Source organism: Notamacropus eugenii, chromosome 2 (assembly GCF_028372415.1).
Source record: "Notamacropus eugenii isolate mMacEug1 chromosome 2, mMacEug1.pri_v2, whole genome shotgun sequence".
Taxonomy (NCBI): Eukaryota; Metazoa; Chordata; class Mammalia; order Diprotodontia; family Macropodidae; genus Notamacropus; species Notamacropus eugenii.
The window spans coordinates 8,249,790-8,270,385 of NC_092873.1; the positions used below are offsets into that span (position 1 = coordinate 8,249,790).

The 20,596-nt window shown below is 37.3% G+C and overlaps 1 protein-coding gene across 1 annotated transcript in view; it reads right to left on the reverse strand.

Moving 5' to 3' along the window:
* The window catches only part of LOC140522468 (uncharacterized), a 55,155-nt gene extending 43,189 nt beyond the window's left edge, over positions 1 to 11,966 (reverse strand). The window contains exons 1-6 of the mRNA XM_072637902.1: positions 11,944 to 11,966; positions 11,674 to 11,788; positions 11,292 to 11,522; positions 9,707 to 9,813; positions 5,777 to 5,914; positions 4,715 to 4,845 (exon numbers count right to left, since the gene is read on the reverse strand). Of these exons, the coding sequence (XP_072494003.1) occupies positions 4,715 to 4,845; positions 5,777 to 5,914; positions 9,707 to 9,813; positions 11,292 to 11,522; positions 11,674 to 11,788; positions 11,944 to 11,966 (745 nt within the window). The remainder of the gene's footprint in view (positions 1 to 4,714; positions 4,846 to 5,776; positions 5,915 to 9,706; positions 9,814 to 11,291; positions 11,523 to 11,673; positions 11,789 to 11,943) is intronic.
* Between the last annotated feature and the right edge of the window lie 8,630 nt (positions 11,967 to 20,596).

Below are 20,596 nucleotides of genomic sequence, written 5' to 3' on the forward strand. Positions count from 1 at the left end.
TTGTTCTTTCTATCTCTTGCTCTTGAGCTTTGTTAATAATATATAGAAATGCAGAAGATCTGTTCATTTTGCAACCTGAAACTTTGCCAAGTTGTTTATGATTTATCATTTCAAGTAGTTTTTTACTAGAGCCTCTGGCATTCTCTAAGTATATCATCATATCATTTGCAAAGTGAGATAGCTTAGTTTCTTCTTTGCCTATTCTAATTCCATCCTTTTCTTTTTCTTCTCCTATTGCTACCACTAATATTTCTAGTACCATATTGTATAACATGGGTGATAATGGACATCCTTGTTTCACCCCTGGTCTTCTTGCAAGTACATCTAGCTTATCTCCCTTGCATATGATGCTTGCTGAAGGTTTTCGGTAGATACTGCTTATTGTTTTATTATTTTATGGGAAGTTCCATCTACTCCTATGCTCTCCAGTCTTTTCAATAGGAATGGGTGTTGTATATTGTCCAAGGATTTTCTGCATCTTTTGAGATAATCATGTGGTTTCTGTTAGTTTTTGACATGATCAATAATGTTAATAGTTTTCCTAATAATGAACCATTCTTTTCAAGGTAAGTTGCTGTATTTTTTTTTTTTGCTAAAATCTTTTTTAAAATTTTTGCACCAATATTCATTAGAGAAATTGGTCCAGGATTTCCTTTTTCTGTTTTGGCCCTTCCTGGTTTAGGTATCACAACGATATTTGCATCATAAAACGACTTTGAGAGGACTCCTTTGCCAATTTTCCCAAATACTCGATATAATATTGGAAGTAACTGTTCCTTAAATGTGTGATAGAATTCAATTGTTAATCCATCCAAACTTGGAGATTTTTTCCTAGGGAGTTCATGGATGGCTTGTTCAATTTCTTTTTTCCGAGACAGGGTTATGTAACTACTCAACTTCCTCTTTTGTTAATCTGGGCAATTCACATTTTTTAAAATAGTCATCCATCTCCTTTAGATTGTCGAATTTATGGGCATACAGTTGGGCAAAGTAATTTCTAGTTAATGTTTTAATTTCCGGCTCATTGTAGGTGACTTCAACCCTTTTCATCTTTGATAGTGTAATTTGCTTTTCTTCTTTGGTTTTGTTTTGTTTTTTTTATCAAATGGCTCAAAGGTTTCTCAATTTTGTGGTTTTTCATAAAACCAACTTAAAGTTTCATTTATGACTTCAATAGTTTTCTTAATTTCCATTTTATTAATCTCTCTTCTGGTTTTCAGTCTTTCTGATTGGGGATTTACTTGGGGATTTTCAATTTTTTCTTGTTCTGGCTTTTTCACCTGCATGCCCAATTCGTTCATGTCCTTAGAGGAAGAAATTTTACATCTTTAAATTCCTACATCAGCCATTGTCTATTTTGAAATATTAAATGACTTTACTATATATCAGTCCAAAAACGTCTTAAGATGTTGTTTAATATACAAAACTATATAATTACCTTTACTATTCATCAGTCCACAATATATTACTAAATTCAAAGCTTTTTTTTTATCAGGGATTTCTTGTTTATTAAGTATTTACAATTAGTTTGACAAGAGGAATTGGTTGCATCAATGAACATATGCAAAACTTTTTATTAACTTTGGGAATTTTCAATTATTGATATATATGTATATGTACACGTATACATAGATACACACACATACATAAATATGTATGTATGTATAGTCAAAGTCAGGTCCTCTGGTCCGCTGAAATATGGGGCCGTGCTCTAGAGCCCTTCTGGAGGGGAGCACAAAGGTAAATGCATCAAGAAACAGGTACTACTGTGCAAGTTTTTGTATATAGGATTATTGTTGCACCTTTGATTGTGATATTGCCTACGTGAAAATTAATATATCCCTTCACCTTTCAGTGCTCAAGTCAATTCTCTGCCACCCGAAGTTTCACAGAAGGTGCTAACCTGCTCTTGCAGAAGGAGATAATTCATGCCAACGGAAATACAAGTCTTGTCTTTATCACCAAAAAGAATTGTGTGATATGGGCTTGTATCCTGAGGCAGACATTTATATAACCCACTCATTAAACTGAAATTCATCTCATTGTTTCCTAAAGCTAAGGACAAGAAGAGAAAAGTAATTAACAAGAGCACTGGATTTCTTAATTCAACACAATACCTGGCAGAGCCAGGACTAGATCACTTAGTCCTAAATCCTGCCTGTCTTATCTAGCTACACTACAGCACTGTCTGACTTGGGAAGGACAACTTTTACTTGTCAGCATTTCCAATTTGTATTACCCATGAAGAGTTGTGCAACAAGATGACATTACTCAATTAAAGTAATGGCTTCATGAAAACAAAACTGAATATCAATCATCAGGGAGAGAGAGAAAAAAGACTTTTGGATTGCAATGTTTTGGGATAATTTGTGACTTTGCTACCATAACCCTGAATTAAAATATCAAAGAAATGAGAATTACTGATTAGGGAATGCTCCACCCCAGAATACAATAATTTGTCAAAATGCCAGAAAACCAGAAAATTTCGAATTTCTCTGACAAATAATTTGGGCTTATTCTCAATGTGAACAAAAGAAAACAAGAAATAATTACAAGGAAGGAAGATGTTGCTTCAGGGAACGAAAAATGACTACCAGGCCCCAGGATCGGAACTCTATCACACTCATACTTCATGATAAGAGCCTGGTTTCCTTTGCCAATATGATTTATAAGAAAATGTGTACGCAAAGGGTTCACTACTAATAAAACTCAAGAAAATATGTCCTCACTTTATTACTACTCTCATCTTCCCCTCAAAACAATGAAGATTTGAGGTTCATGGTCACAGCTCAGTGACTCCTCAAGTTCAAAAAAGTCATCACCAATTTTGTCTAATGCTGCATGAAGCTATGCTGTACTGCCACACTCGTGTATCAGATAACAAATTTTACTAATTCTTGGATGAACATAAATGAGATAGAACAAATAAATGTCTTATGGTACAGAATGAGTATTTCAAGGAAAGCATACATATTTAATAAAAATATATTTAAAAAAAGAAATTTTTTTCTTCCTATTCCTATCCCTAGTTGTTTGAAGCTTTTAAAATTCTAACCTTACTATGGTTGCGCTTACACTCTGATTTGGGTTTCTATAGAAAATGATTCTGGTTATTATATATTTCATAAAGTCAGTGTCTGCATTCAGATATCTGTCACAAACCTACTTATGAATAGTTCTATCAGTAACAATCCTTTCAGTTTTCCCTATATTTATTTCCGTCTTGTAGACTATAAATTTTCTTGTTTGATGAAATTCATAGACATTCCACCTTCATTGAGTTTCCTAAGTACAATTATTTTTATTACAATTTGATTTGGAATTTCAAAAAATTTGATTAAATTTCTTTCTCTAGATAACATAATAGAAATTGAGGAATACAACTTGACATTTTTAATCTTAAAAGTTCATTCTATTTGCATGTATGTAGCTAGAGATATACTATTTTACAAACGAAGAAAACGAAGAAAAATGAAGTTCATTCATCACCTGACAAGCTATAAGCAAGGAATGTTTTCTGAAAAGGATGTGATTTTAGACTGTACTAGATATACTTAAAATTAAATACTGTTTCTTGTGCCATTGTGATTTCTTATTTCTTTTAAGGAACGATTTACATAGCTCATCTCTTTCAGATCTGTAGTGTAATATGCGCATGATCACACTTTCTTTGGAGCTCTGTTGGCATGAGCAAGGCATCTAAGCTAACTGCTCCTTAGTTTCATCACCATTCAAATGGAAGTAAACAGAATACCCACACTGCTTTTCTCACAAGGTAAAGGGTAAATTGATTTGAAACAGAAAACTCATAAATACGGGATGAAGTTATTATTGCAAGCCCAGGTCATTGAGATTCCCAATGGCCCAGCTGGCAGGATTCAATATTAGGCAACCACTCAGAAAAATCTCTTCTCTTTGAAAGTTTAACGGCCTGAATCAGGAGATTGGAAGTGTTCCTAGGATGATGTTGGAAGTGGGCACATGTGCAAATATCTACCAAAAATCTAGGAACATATATGTATTACCTTTCAAACCTTTGTCCCCTGTTCCCCCTAACTTCTGTGTCTTTTGCATCCTCTTTGGTATCTCTGAACTGAAAGCTTTATGAACATTTAGAAATGTTGGAAACGTTTAAAATGTATCCATTTCCAAAGCTTGGATAAGTGATTTTCATAGACTTCCAAAAAGGAAGAAGGCTTTGCTCTCCAGCTGTTTTACCGTTCTGCCTTTATATGTCCAAATATTAGATGAGCCCATCTGTGTCGGTGTGCCTCTGTGTGTGAACATGCTACAGTTACAGGAGACGTTTACGTACTTATTTTTCCCATGTTTTAGCATCAAAAATAACTAATATCACTACATATAATACATGTGAAATATGTTCAAAATTTTTCACATGATTTCATTAATTACATTTAGAACAATGGAGAAATCTGATAATTGTTATTGTAACTTGCTTAAAGAAATTTTTGGAGAAAGCAGACATTAATAACACAAAATACCTTGAGGCTGTTTTGTTCAGGATAATCAACCTACAAGGATAATTAAGTAAATAACCAAAAATAGACCAATTCCTACCCTTTAAAAGTATAAAATGGAAATAGAACATATATACATATATTTATATACGTAAATATTTAATATATATGAAATTAAAGATTGCTCTTTCATTATTTTTTAAAATTAGCTATTTTTTTTAATTTGTCACTCTTACCTTCCTGATCGTTGGCAGGTCCAGTCACGGTAAATCTGGAATCAGCAGCCCTTTCCAAACTGCTGATTTGGAGTGAAAGGGGCTGATTAAGTGCCTTCTGTTGTCCATATTGATAAATTAGTTCGTAATGACTATGTACAAAGTAAAAGATAAAACAAAATATTTCTACATCAACCAAGATAAAATTATACGTACCGGGTCTCTGCATACCTTAGACTTTAATAATCAGATTATCAGCAAAATTGTTGTTATTCTTTTGATAAAGTCTGTAGGGTATAGCTAATTATTCAGCCTAAACCTAGTATACATGTACTCAGAGTCACAGTAATAGAGAAGTATAGATTCAGAGCTTTAGATCATCTACTCCAAACACTTTATTTTCTAGATTAAGTAACTGAGTTCCAGAAAAGGTTAACAGTTCTCCAGGGTGATCCATAAAGTGAGAGGCATCATTTTTCCTCAGGTCCTCTGATTCCAATTAGAGCACTCTTTCCCCTGACCAAACTGCCTCATTGTAAATTTTGATGTTGATTATTATATTTATTACTTATTCTCTTTAGCTGTCACTCACTTTCAGGTGTCCAACATATCATGTGGCTTTTCCTAAAACTAACTTTAAATTTACTATAACTGGAGGTATCAGCAAAGATTAAGAAACAAACAGGAAAAAAAAACCGTGTCTTTAAAGCAGACTTTATAAATAAATTTTTGTGAAGTGAACTTTTGGGATGATCAAATACTAAAATGTATGGAAAACATTGGAAAACCTTATAGAACTATAAAAATGGCACCTATCATCCTCGTTATCCTTACTTCTGAAAAATCTGATCTCACATACCCTGACTCTACTTTGTAACTCGTCTCATGCTTATGTCCTCCTGAACTTGGATAACCGAAATTGGCCTTTGGACCAACTTCTTCACAGTGCCTTGAAGTATGCTTGCCAGATGCTTGCCATATTATGCAACTATGAAAGTCCCAGACAGTCTCCTTTGTATAGAGGAGAAATGATTTTAAATGCAATTCCATACAAATTATTAGAATTAAAACGTTGATACTTACATGGAATGACCACTGAAAGCAGCATGTTCCTCAGCTGTCTGTCCAAATGCATCTCGGCAAGAGAGATCAATATCATATTGAAGAAGAAGACTGACTACACCTGTTGGTTTACAACGGGCAGCAATCATCAGGGCTGTTCTAGAATAACAAAGAAACCATCGACATTTCAGAATTTAAAGGAGTCACACGTAATTAGATTTCTCTCGATATGTTGCAACAAGAGGATATCTCATATATGAGGTTATACGCATGTGCAACATGAATACTTCGTGAGGGATGAGTACTTTTTGTGCTTATATGCAGCATGAAAAATGGCAGTTAGGAAAAGAAGGAAAGACAGGATTGAGAGGGGTATTTTTTGTCCTCTTAGAGTTCTAGCAGGAACTGTCCAATTCAAGATTTTCATGACAACAAGAAGGTAGTGCATCAGAGTAACTTGTGTACAAAAGTGAAGAACTTTCAAGGGAGCCTACACCAAGTTTCCACTTGTTTACTAGCCTTGAAAGGAAAGTGGAGGCTCTTTGAAAGTAATGTTTATGGACAAGCTCATGTAACTGAAGAAAGGTTCATCACCAGATAGCTAGGACCATTGGATTTCAGGAAGGCCCATTAACCCATGAAGGCAGTTGATAAAGAGTTAGTGTGATTACAAGCTGCACTAGTAGAGAAAATATCCAAAATCGTGAAAACAGAGATCTTTTGAAGTTCCGAGTTTGTGTTATGTTGAATAATTCACTGTCTTTCTGCCTAAGGCAGTATTGTAGGTATATCAGTAATGTCACGTAGAGGTGTGCTGTTCCTTGATTACTTCGTGATAACTCATGGGGCAGCGAGGTGGTGCAGTGCATAGAGCACGAGTGCAGGAGTCAGGAGGACCTGAGCTCAAATCTCACCTCAGATACTTGACACTCACTAGGTGTGTGACCTTGGCCTAGTCACTTAACCCTAATTGTCTCATCCTGGGTCATCTCCAGTCATCCTGATGAATATCTGGTCACTGGATTCAGATGGTTCTGGAGGAGATGTGAGGCTGGCAACCTGCACAGCCCTCCCTCGCTCAAAATAAAGTCAATTGCAAGTCATGGCAGTATTGCCCTGATGGCATGGTCTTCCTCTGCAAGGAAGGGTGAACACTCACGCAGTGATAACCGATATAGGCTAACTCTGTGGAAGGTGGAAGTAGTGTCAAAAATATCCATGTAATGTAAATATATTATATAGGGAAATTATGGATATTTTAAGGTATATTCAAGTGTTAATAAACTCTTTATGGCAGGTAGAAATGTTGATTCTGTTTAAATGTTTTTCTCTGATCCAAAATCTCAATACCAAACATAGCAAAAGGAACGAGTACAATATATTTGGGGGTGGCGCGGAATAAAGGATTATGGGAAAGATTGAAACTGATGGAGTTATGAAATATAGTATTAGCTCTTAATATTATCCTATCTTTTAAAATATTAGGTTTGTTTTTTAAAAGATTATTTTTAGTTTTGCGATCCAAGATGATGGAGTAAGCAGTAAATCGCCATAACTCTCCAATATTCACCTCGAAACAACCATAAAATACTGCCCTCAAACAAATCCTGCCACAGCAGAACCATCAAAGGTATAGGGTGAAACAATCTTAGAGCCCCCAAACCTTGGAAGATTGACAGGGAAGTTCTTTCTCACTTAGGTAAAAGGGAGCATACTCCAGGACAGGAAGTGTCCCAACAGGGCAGCAGCAAGCCTCATCTCAACAAAGCAATGGTAGATTCGGAGTCCCAGTATAGGGAGTGGGCAGACTCCAGTTCTAAGAACTGACATGCCTCAGAATAGACTCAGCCAAACAGGTAGGGTCTATCCCTACAGGTGATTAAGGAAACAGGCAGCCACCAATGGTTACAATGCCAAGAACTTCAGGGTACATCTAGGGAAACTCAAGAACACTCCACCAGTCGTAGCACATGACAAACATCAGCAGTAGAACTCCGGGACAGCATCAGGTAAGCTGCCAGAACCCTACTATCTGCAGCAGTGCCTTTCATTCCCACTCCCATCCCCCGAGCAAACCACCGTAAAAGAGGGCTCCCACACGAGTCAGCAAAACATTGCAGCACCAGGTAAACAGCCAGGACCTGGAGACCCTGCTACAAAATTCTGAAACAGTGCCCTTTCCACATTGTGAGCAGAGCTCAAATTGAAAAGAAAGGGGAAAAAAAGACGAGCAAAAAGTCATTGGAAAAAATGACCATAGGAAGTTATTGTGGCCACAAAGAATGTGGAGGAAAAAAATTCAGAGAAGGAGAATGACGCCAAAACACGTATAGGCAAAATCGCAAAGCAAAAAGAGAAGTGAGCTCAATCCCAGAGAGAGCTCATGGAAGAGCTCAGAAAGGAAATTAAAATCATATAAGAGAGGTAGAAGGAAAAGTGTGCAAAGAATTGAGCGATGAAAGAGAATTGTGACAATATAAAATACTTGGGAATCTCTCTTCCAATACAAACCAACCAACAATGAACACAATTACAAAACGTTTTTCACTCAAATCAAGTCAGATCTGAATAATCTAAAAAATATCAGTTATTCATTGGTAGGCCAAGTTAATATGATACAAATGACAATTCTACCAAAAGTAATATCTTACTCAGTGCCATACCAATCAAACTACCAAAATTATTGTATAGAAATTAAAAAATAAAATTCATCGGGATGAACAAAAGGTCCAGAATACCAAGGGAATTAATCAAAAATAATACAAGTGAAGGTGATCTATCTCTACCATATATAAAATTCTATTGTATAAATCGACAATCATCAAAGCCACTTGGGACAGGCTGAGAAACAGAGTGTAGGATTAGTGGAATATGTTTGGTATCAAAGAACCAGGGTCAATGACTACAGTAATCTTCTATATGAGAAATCCAAAGATTCCAGCTTCTGAATTCACTAGTTGACAAAAAATGCTGAGAAAACCGGGGGAAAAAGTCTCATGACAGAAAATGTTATTCACATCCAGAGAAACAATTATGGAGTCTGAATGGAGGTGGAAGCATACTATTTTCTCTCCCTTTTGGTTTTTTGTTTTTTCTGTCTTCAGATTTTCCTCTTTTATTCTGCTACTTCTGTCAAACATGAGCAGTGTAGAAATAGGTTGAATATGATTGTACATGTACAGCCTATATCAGTTTGCATAACATCCTGGGAAAGGGGGAGGCCCAGGAAGAAGAGCAATTTGAACTCAAAATTTGAAAACTGCAAAAAATTGAAAAGTAAAAATAAATAAATTTTAAAAGAATAAAAGAGAGAAAATGTGACAATGTAAGTGCTTCCATCGTCCTCAAATATTAAAAGAACCAGGAGAAGGCTTCAATGCCTTTCTTGGATCCTCTATGTGGAATTTCTGGTATTAGGACAAAAATCCTGTAGCATAAGAAAGTATGGAAGGACTAAAATCTCAGCCAGTGGCATAAATATTCACAGTGATAAGGTCACAGGATCATGAAAGTCAGTCATCTTATTATTGTATTGATTTGTATTTGTCAGTGCACATATCCTTAAGAACAATGAAAGGAAGAAGAAGGAAAAATTACACACATCAATTCTCATGATTGACATGAAGATTATTTCATGTAGAGAATCAATTGCATCACGAGTACACAAAACAGCTATGTGATGATCTTAAGTCATTGAAAATCAAACAATGAAACCTGAGAAAATAAATCACTAATTGATGGTGGATGGCATGCCCACATGAATGGCTTTCTCTGCTGCAGAAGCATAAATAGTAGCCCTTTTCATAATTGATGTTTGTGCACATTGTCACCCTTTCTCAGTGATGAACAATTTCAATTATTGTTGCTCACTAAGAGTTCCCTGATTGAAGTTGTTCTTATTCCTCTAATAACAGTTACCTCTTTTTTTCTTGGAAGCTTTAATTACCGTACCTGTCAAGCCTATCCGATGTATTCACATTTGCTCCATTCTTTAAGAAAAGATCTACCATATCTCGGTTATTTTCTTTAACTGCAAGCAAAAGTGGTGTGCAGCCTTCCTGCAAAATCATATTAAAGATCAAGTTAAGGTATGCAAGAATTGTTTATATGATAGAATTCAGTTGAAGGCATGTTGTGAACATCCTGTGAACTTGCTAATGACATGCTAAGGAAGTAGGCTACAATGGAACTCTGGAATGAGAAGAGCAGGGCATAAATCCAGCTTCTGTTAGTTAATTTCCATGTGACCGTAAGTAAATTATTTCACTTCTTTGGGCCTTAATTTCCTCACATGTAAAATGAGGGAATGAAGTTAGATAGCCTCTGGGATTGCTTCCAGTTATTAATTTGTGATCAGGACGTAGAAAACCAGGATGTGTAAGAGATTTTCCTAATCTTTTAGGGGTACCTTCCTTTCCTCTGTCTTCATGTCATGATCAATGATCGTTCTGCGTGCAGTCACCCTTATTTCCCCAGTACTTGGCCAAGCTACAACTAAGTTCTGGTCAGTTTTCAAGTTGCCTAGTTCTCTTCATCCTTTCCCTTGAAGTGTGTTACAACCAGCCTCAAAACTCAAGAAAATCTTGCCTTAAGGTGGCTGAACCTTGAAGAAAGTCATTCTCTTGATATTTTCCCTCCCTTCACAACCCTCCTAATGTATATTTTGATTTTTATTTTCTTTCTTGAGCAGCAGTGACGAGGAGTCAAACCTTTTCTTAAAAATCAGGAGATACTCAATAAGTCTAGAAAGGAAACGGCATAGCGTGTAGGAAATAGAAAAAAAAAACACACCTACATACACTTAAGAATTTGTTCTTGTAAAATGTCTGTCTGCAGTTTTATGCTGAACAAATTTTTAACAGAATATTTTTTAAAACATTATGACATTTCTTCTTGACCAATTAACATTGTACTATCATAGGTAAAGGTTTATATGTAAAGTATTGCAGACAGATATTTGATGGAACCTTTGAATTCTGGGTACCAGACCTAATATAGCATGCAAAGAAAATTCTAGAGAGATAGATGTGGTGGACTGAATGGAGAGCCAAACTCAAAATCAGTGAAACAGAGATTCAAGGCCTGCTGCTGAGACACTTAGAGTGGCTAGGTGAGCCTGGGAAGTCACTTCACATTTCACCATTACAAACCATTCCCTAAGTCACGTTTTCATAACTTTTTGTGTGTGTGTGTCATGCACCCCTTTCCAGAATAATGCTTTTAAATACCTAAAATACAGAGAATGCAAAGGAAGCCAATAACATTGAAAGAACTATAAAATAAATGGTGATTTTTTTTGAAATTAATGGATCCCAGGTTAACAACCCTACTCGAAGATTAAATCTTAGAACAGGCCCTGGTCCAAAGCAGTCGAGGGAAGTTCCTCATTAAGAGTTCCGTTGTGAATGGAGTCTCCTCCCCGTTTTGCCTGGCCATCAGAAAATTCCCAAGGCCAATGAACTTTGACTAGAGATGGATTTTAAGATACTTGCATTAAAGAAATGCTTCCAAGAATATAATGTGCATTGGAAAATACCTGATTTACACATTTGATCTCAGAAAATATTTTCTCACACAAGAGGTAGACTTCTACCTTGTTTTTTGCTTCCATGTCTATTGTATGTCTAAGCAGCTTTGCTGCTATGGCTGTGTTAAGTCCAGAGGCAGCATAGTGAAGTGCAGTGTTGTCATGGGTATCCATCAGAGCAGGGTCTGCACCATAATCCAGCAGGATCCTTGCACACTCCTCCTGCTGACACTGTACTGCCTGTGAATGGAATGTAGAGAAAGAGACAATCAATACTCTAAAAAGTATTTAGTATACTAAAACATCATTAGTGATATTTAAATAATTTAGTAAAGCACATTTTCTTATTCCAAAGGCATTCTATAGACCAGCAAGGTTAACTAGGGCATACCTTCATTAAAGATGTCTGATAGTTCTTGTCACGCAGGTTTATTTTGCATTTTCTCTCTACTAAGAGAGACACAACATCTGGATGGCCATTTGCAGAAGCCAGGTGTAGAGGTGTGCTATGAAAATGAGAGCTAAGTCAATGCTTGGTAATTACGAAAATCAAAATTGTACTCTTGTTAGGTACTATACTTGTAACATAAAATGCATTATTGTTACTCCGCCTGAAATCGAAATCGCTGCCCAAATAAATATAAGTGGCCACCCTTCTCACCCGAGGACATCTACAATGTGCATTAGTTCTTCTGACCGGATATGATGAACAAAAACGTCTGGGAAATAAATAGCAGACTCAGAAGAACATTTCACTGGAAGAGAGCAGCATTTGCTCCCACCACGTCACTGAGAAAGAGTAAGTCAGCTGGAAGCAGACTACAAGTAAAAGGAAGGAGTTTCCCCTCCATTAAAAATGGGCAGGCAGGAGGGTCAGGGGTCACCAGCACTCAGAACTTGGGATCCAATCTCCAGGAGGCAGAGCCTGCGCCTGCTCTGGCCCAGGTGCTCAAAGGACAAGTTTTCCAAGGATTAGCCAAGGCACATGCAGACTCGTGGAGGGAGGGTGGAGGAGGGGGTGTCTTACACTGTTCCTGGGGGGGGGCCATCCCTTCTCTCACCCCCAGCGCCCTCTCACCGCTTCTCTTTATCCAGATCGTCCACGTGTGCCTGGCCCAGCAGCAGCAGGTGCTGCACCCTGGCCACATCCCCGAAGGAGGCAGCTTTATGGATCTTCCCGAGGTCCTTCATTCTGATGACATAACCGGCACCTGGGACCAAGGGTCGGACCTCGCTGTCTCTCCTGGGAGAGGAGGAGCCAGATGGAGACCGCTCTCTCCTTCTCAAGATTTTGAAAATCTTCCTCATCCTGAGGGCGGGCTTCAGAGATGGTCTGGAGAACTCACTTGGAGACCCTCAGCCTTCTCCGGGAGCTCGCTTACTCTCCAAAACACTTCGATAGTCAGAGACTCCAAGGAAACTGCGTCCAAACAGGGCAACAGTTAGAAAGGAATCGATCCTGGAGATGCTTGGAGCCCTAGCAACGCCTCGAGGGAGACCGAAGTGCGCGTGAGCTTGACAGACGCTCAAGGCATGCGCACGCGCCCAACGGGAAAGATTAAGCCTGCACGAGTGCTCACGTGCCAGGTCCATTAACTCTCTGCTGGAAGGCTCCAAAGGTCATGATCGCGAGGGTGGCTGGGCCCAAGGCTGGCTGCTTCCCCTGCTAGAGGTTCTGCCGGGTCTCGCGCTGGGACAGGATGCATAGGGGCGGGGCTGTGAAGGGGTGGAGGAGACCTAATGGGAAAGCTGGAGCAGCTGGATTCAGAGGACTTGGATTCGAATGTCGAACTCCGGACTGGCTCTGTTGTTTCACTTGGGAAAGCACCTCCTCTCCCAGCCTCAGTTTCTGCGTCTGTAAAAGGAAGAGGTGATTCTCCATAGCCCGCCAAGGGTCTACAAGGCTTTAAGAATTCGTTGACGCCCCGACTGAAAACGAGTAGCATGTTACTACTCTGATGTCTGGTAGCCTAGGTTCCTCTTTGCTCTCATTCTTCCTTTTCCCTTCTGACCTTCAGGAGAGGAGGGCAATGATTCCTCAGGGACAGGCTGCCTGGCACGGGGAGGGTGGAGCTGGCCTTAGACAGGAAGCCCTGGGTTCAAGCCTAGCTTCTGCAAAATTATCATTGCCCTAGATATGTCCTAAGTAAGGGTAGGGGAAGAGTGGGTTGCAGCAGTTTCTTGGAAAAAGTGATGTTCGTTTTAGCTGATCATAAGAAAGGCTACGGTAATAGAATAATACAGTTTAAATCTCTCAAGTTAACAGTTCCATTCACCTCTGGGCTGCAGGGTCCCCGTCCACAAGACTATGATAATAATGGGGGCTACATATTAAGAGGAATATTGATAAGTTAAGAGTTGTGATTATGGTTTGTCCTTCCTTCTGATAGAGGACCTTGACCTCAGTAAGAAGACAACATGACTTATACTTCAACTGGATTGGAGGGAGGGCTGTGCAAAGCCACCAGCTTGATTTTCTCCTCTGGAGCCATCTGAGTCCACTGGCTACATATCGATCAGCATGACTGGAGATGACCCAGCGTGTGCCGAGGAAACTTGTTCGTTTGAAATAAATGTCTTTTCAAATTCTCACTTTGAGTGAGGCAATGCCAGTTCAGTGAAGAAGCCTGTTTAAAAGGTAAATCAAAGGATATCTACTTTAATGGAAATTAAAAAAAAAAAATTCAACTCTCTTCTCTCCTGAAGAGAAACAATTATTATTTACATTCACTCTGAAGCCAGGATGGCCAAAAAATACTCATTAAGTGGTACTTCGTCAGCGACCTATAGTTCACTTAATCAGAGGCAGAGTGAATTGAGTTGAAGGCATTATCGTTAAGAAGCGAATCCAACCAGTAAATGTCCGGTAACTATGTAGGTTTGAGTCATGAAATCTCACCTTTCTTTGGGCAGAACCCCCTACAGGAAAGAGGTGATACCCTATGTCGGGGAGAAAAAGAGGAGAGAGGACAGGACGAGCTGAGTAGCCCAACTAGAACTGCTCAGCTGGGTCCCTATTGAGCTAAAGTGAGCTACTCACAGGCTTTGGTATCTCCTTTATTCTTGAGGAGCAATAGAACTTGAAGAAGATGATGACACGGCTTACCACTGAATTGGATTTCAATAAGGAATGGCTGTGCAAAGTCACCAGCTTCACTTTCTCCTCCAGAACCACCAGGGTTCTTTGGCCATATATGAATCAGGATGACTGGAGAAGGCTGAACTCAATTCAGAGACAAGTGATATGGATGAACTAAGAATGAATAAGACAGTTGAGGGACGGTATGATGTCTAATTTCAGATCCGTGAAGAGCTGCTGTGCTGACTTGGGTATCTCTAGAACAGATTGGTCAAATCAGTGATGAAAGGTGCCTAGTTGTGACTTTTATAAGAAAAATGAAAATTTATGGCAATGGAATGGATTGGTTGTGAGACAAGTTCCTTCAGGAGACACTGTCTGACTATGGGTGACTACTACAGACACAATTCTTACATTGACTGCAAGGTTGGACTCTGGAATTTATAATGTCTCTTCCGACAGGGATATTTTCATTCTCTGTATTTGTTTGTATCGTCCTGTTGCAGACTTCCATTAGAATAGATCATGAAAGCTGCCTTGGTTTTGAAGGTACATATAATGCAGAGCAGATTGGCGATCTTTATTGATGTTACCTCAGGAAGTACTTGCAAAGGGGAATACAAACAGCTATGACCACATGGTCTTTGGCTTTTCCCCTTTTTTTCCTCTGCAGCTTTCCATTCATGATGTGAAATTTGTACTCTGCACTACTAACATTCATTCTGTTCATTCAGGTCCATGATCACTGGACTTCTGAATACAACAATAACGGATACTCACAAGATGATGTCCTTTTCTCCTCCTCCTCCTCCTCTCCCTTCTACTTTGCCTCCTTCTACTCCTCCTCCTCCTCCTTTTTCTCCTTTTTGTTCTTCTTCTTCTTCTTCTTCTTCTTCTTCTTCTTCTTCTACTTCTTCATCATCAACATCATCATCATCTTGTTCTTCTTCTTCTTCTTCTTCTTCTTCTTCTTCTTCTTCTTCTTCTTCTTCTGTTTCTTCTACTTCTTTTCCCCTTTTCTTATCCCTCTCCCTCTTCCTTTACCTTTAACTTTTTCGCTCACTTTCCCTTTCCCTCTCTCTCTCTCCTCCCCCTCCTTCTTCTCTTTGCTCTCCTCCTTTTTATTCTCCTCCTTCGGTAATGGTAATTTAAATGTAAACATCTTTCCCATTCCTTAATATGATCTGCTGAGGTCACATTCTTCTTTGTCTCCTCCTCCTCCTCCACCTCCTCTTCCACTTCCTTCTCCTAGTCATCAAAAATATCCACCCATCACTTCCTAAAAGAGATCTCAAATTTGAAACTGCAAGGAACATTGTAGTCAAATTCCAGAATTATCAGGTGAATGAGAACATACTGCATGCATTCAGAAAGAAGCAGTTCAAATACCATGGAATTACAGTCAGGATCACGAAGGTCCTTGGAACTTCTACATTAAAAGGTCAGAGGCTTTGGGATATGCTATTCTGTAAGGCAAAGAAGGTTGGACTATATCCAAGGGTCAGGTACCCAGCAAAAATGAGGGTGATCTTTCAGTAAAGGAGATGGATATTAAATGAAAGAAGGGACTTCCAGATCTTCCTGATGAAAGGGCAGAGATTGATGGGAAATTTGACCTTCAAATACAAGACTCAAGGGAAGTATGAAAAAATAAACAAGAAAAACACATTTTAAAAAAATATCAGCTTATTCAATAAGAGAAAACTGTTGACATACCTATGTGGGACAACAATACTCTTCACAATCTTGACCATTTTATCTTTATTCTGACATTTAAAAATCTTGAAAATTTTATCTTTATAATGACATAGACAGAGGCTGTGGGTATAAACTAACAGATGTGACAAAAAAAGGAATTAAGTATCACAAAAAGATTGCAATGGGAGAAGGGCAAAGGAGGACGCAGAAAACTGTAAATTACTCCACTTAAGGAGACACAAAAATATATGACTGTAAAGGGAAAGAAGGGAGGGAGATGAGCATTGTTTTTACTTTGCTCTCATTAGATATGATTCAAGAAAGGAAGAACATACTCAGTTAAGTATGGAACCTAACTAGGCTCAGAAGCAGTAAGAAGAGGAAGGGGAAAGAAAAAGGACGGGGTCTTTAGAAGGGAAGGAAGACAAAGGGAGCACCTCTGCCCTTTCTGAGAATCAGAAAGGGGCAGCTCATCAGTGTCACTAATACCTACAGGGAGGAAGGAATGCAACCAATAGAAGGTGATATCTCAAACAAATTTCTTTCCTTCCTTCATTAATTGATTTCATCCGTTTCTGCTTTCATAGGCAGAGGGAAAGAGTGATAAAATGCATGATAATAATTTGATCGATTTCACGATGTTGTCTCACACATGTTCCATGAAAGAGAAGGAACATAAGGATTTGTAACAGGAATAACTTTCAGTTAGATTTCTAAAATAAGGCTCCTTCCATTACAATGATTCAGTAATTGACATTCATCATTGCTCTGTATGATAAAAAATCAAGTTCCTCAAATGCCAGATTTAGGATTTTGCATTTCTTTTATCCAAAATCGATTGGAAGTAAATCATTTAGCAAGTAAATCATTTAGCCCTTAGTAGTCCTTTGCCGCCTGGGTACTGGAGTGCTCCCTATTCATGCTCTCCTCGTGACTTTATAGAAGGAATCTCATAGAATGGATCTTCTAAGCATTTTGAGATAGCTTTTCCACCTATCCTGAATGGGGCCCAGTTTGCTTGAACTGATGGCACTGCAACATCAAACTTTTATACTTTGAACTCAATAATTCTTCCACTATTCTTTTGAAATTTGATGGTAAAGGAAGTTTAGGTTACAATCTACTGACCACACTCCGGGTCTCACTTTTCCCATCCTTAAAAGAGATGTTCAGACTAGAAAACTTCTAAAAGTTTTAAATCAATGATAAAATGAAAATGCTACAGTTCTCCCAGAAAAGAGCTGTTTCTCAAGACGTGTATTAGGAAAGTTTAAGACAGTCATCATTTCATTGATTTGCAGCTAAGATGATTGTACCAGAATAATGACTCTAAATATAGGACAAATTCTTATCTTCAACACCTAAGAGGAAAATAACTTTTGCAAAAGAGTGTTAGACTTCGAGTATGAAGAGCCCTAGATTGAAATACTGCTACTAAAACCTACTGAGTGTGATGATATGGGCGGGGGGGGTGGAACATTTAACAAGTTCTCCTCACCTAAGTTCGATTCTGTAAAATGAATTGAACAATATGAATATTGCCCTCATAAGTGTGTTGCCAGTCTGAAGTGAGATAATGCAATGAAAGTCATTTGCACAGAACCCTACTATGCCTGTGCAAATAGTAGGTATTGTTACCTTTGTCATTACTGTAGGATGAATCAGTGTGGTGTCCCATCGATAGAGCAAAGGAAATGAAATATGCTGAAAGGCAGACAGTTTTACAGGCCTAAAAATCCAACCCACATCTTCAGATTGATGAAGCACCTTGAAGACCTATTCTTTGGGAAACCTGAGTCTGACCGAAATGTGAAATACGTGCAACTCCCTCGATTTACTTTTTCTCCGTATGCTTCTTGGCCCCTTGGAGTTTGTTTTGAATTACTAAGGAAAACTCAGAATATACAATTTAATCTTGAATAGCATTTTTTCCCCTTTTAATTGTATTCAGGTCCCGAATGATAGTAATGAAAAAGAAAAATATCTGCTGGACAAAATTGGAACCCTACAGTACAAAGTTGCTATGCTCAAACTGGAGCTAAATACAGTAAAAATTAAAGATCATGCAAAAGAAAATCAAGATCCAGAAGAAACTGAGGTTTGAAAAGAAAAGAAATATGGGCTTCAAGAGGAATTACAACTGAATGAAGGAGCAGTAACAAAAATCATATCCCAGTAGAGTGGACAAGTAAATGTTCGGACAGCTGAGAATGTAGTGTTGAACACTAAGGTAGAGAATGCAACAAAGAAAAATAGAAAAGGCTTGAGACAGAAACGAAATCATACCACCCCTTCTACTATTGAGGTCATGAACAAAGTGAGACATCGAAACTAGCCTTTGGACATACCTTTCAGGGAGAAAGAGATGAGTGACTTCATTTACAGGACAAACTAAACCATAACTTGTCTAGGTTAGGGAAAGGCAATTGTGTCCTTTGTCAAGAGCTCTCTACACCTAAAAGTAAAGCCAACAGTGTAAAAAAATGAGCTGCACCATGTACATGACTACCTTAGAGAAACGATAGCCATTTTGGAAAGCACACAGAGAGAAGTAAAACAGGCCCAACATAACGCAAAGAAACTTGAACACACAAAGCAAGTGTAAAAAGAAAAACTGAACAAATATATTGTCAAACATAAATCTATCCAAGAAAGATTAGCTTACATCTGGAGTGAAAATATATTACTTCAACAACAGCTTGAAGATACGCAAAACAAAGGCATCATTCAAGAACAGGTATGGAGTGATGACCAGGTAGAATGTATTGATGTCTTCAGCAAAGTTCGTGTTGATACTGAAAAACAAATTTTTAAGGTAGAAGAGAGAAATAAAGAGGTAATCAGTGAATATAATCCCTTAAGAGAACAAATGTGCAAATATGAAAATGGGAAAGCAGAAAAAGAGATAGCTCCTTATTTGTCATAGTTTGATAAGCATTTTCTTTTTAAAATGAAAATCAAAGTAATTTTAATCAAGATAAAAGAAGATTTGAATTTTCAGCCTGCAGATGATACAACCTTTCATTGAAAAAATACTGATATGTAGGAAAGGAGAATGAGAAACAATAATACGATGAATATGCTACTAAAATAATAATGTAGCACTGTGTAATAAAATATGAACCTAATCATTATAAGAAAAAAATAATTAAACAGAATGTAATAGAATATAGATATTTAAATAACTAAATGGAAATAATTTCAACTATGAAACTGATAGAATAAAAATAAAATTAAAAAGAAAAGTATGAAAATAAAATTTAAAAATCATCTTTCAAATAAGATGACTCTTTTTGATAATGAAATTATGTAGCCCATGAAATGTGGCTTTCATAAATACACGTAGGGTTAATCCCTTGTGCATAAATACTGATGAATTGATGTCTCTAATAATATGCCTACTTTTCCATTTTAATTCTGCCATGGAATAAATTACATGAAATGCTATACCTGAAGAAAATCCTGAAAAATTATGCTAGCAATTATGGAATAATTGAAATGGTACATCTGAATTTTGATTGTGTGGAATAATATAGTTACACTTTTCATAATTACTTGAAAATATTTATCAGTCGATCTATGTTCAATTCCAAACACTTGGAAATAATTTTAGAAATATTAATCCCTGGATCATATTTTTAATGTTATTCCAAATGCTGTCCACTATGTCCCTTTAAAATTTAGGACGGTGATGCTGTTCAAAGATATTATGATTCTGCATTAAGGATAAGTATTTTTTCTACATTAATATTTCCAATTAAAAAATGTTCTTTGCATTGCCACTCCATATTTTTATCTCACTATTTTTTCTCTGTTTTACTAACACTTCTTGCTAAATGCACACAATTGTAGTTTCTTGAATGATTGCCTTTTATTTTTTGAAGATGGTTAGTCTTTTGTGGTATAATAGCAGTTCTTATTATTTGAGATTTCTTCGCACATGCAGTGGGAGGCCAGACTACAACAAATTGTGCTGGGTAAAAAAAATTTCGTATAATAATATATATATTTAATTTTAATATATACGATCATGTGATTGAATCTCATGATTTCATGCTAGAACTTAATTTGTTTTTAGGCATTCAATTCATTATGCCAATTTTTCCTTTCACAATTTTATATTGGCTTCCTTTAGTTTATGTTTCCTTTCTAAAACTTCCTAGACTTTAGTTAAATTTTTTTTACATGATACTTAATTTTATCTAATGATGGAAAAATATTAATTTCTTTTGCTTTTCAGTTTTATTTGCTATTAATAATATGTACAATAATTTATTGTCTAGTGAAATAAATAGGATTTTATAGCATATCTGTATATATCTATAAAAATACAACTGTGTATTTGTGTTGTGTGTAAATACACACACGTATGTATGCAGTTTTGCTACATTAGGGCATGAAATGAAATGAAATGATTTCCCTTTACTTAAGTGGTGGAATTAACATATTTTCCCCTTTTTCTGCCTATTGACTGCAGCCAAGAGCGTACTTCCTATTCTAGCAGAAAAAGGAATTGAATTGTATGTTTGCCAAGGAC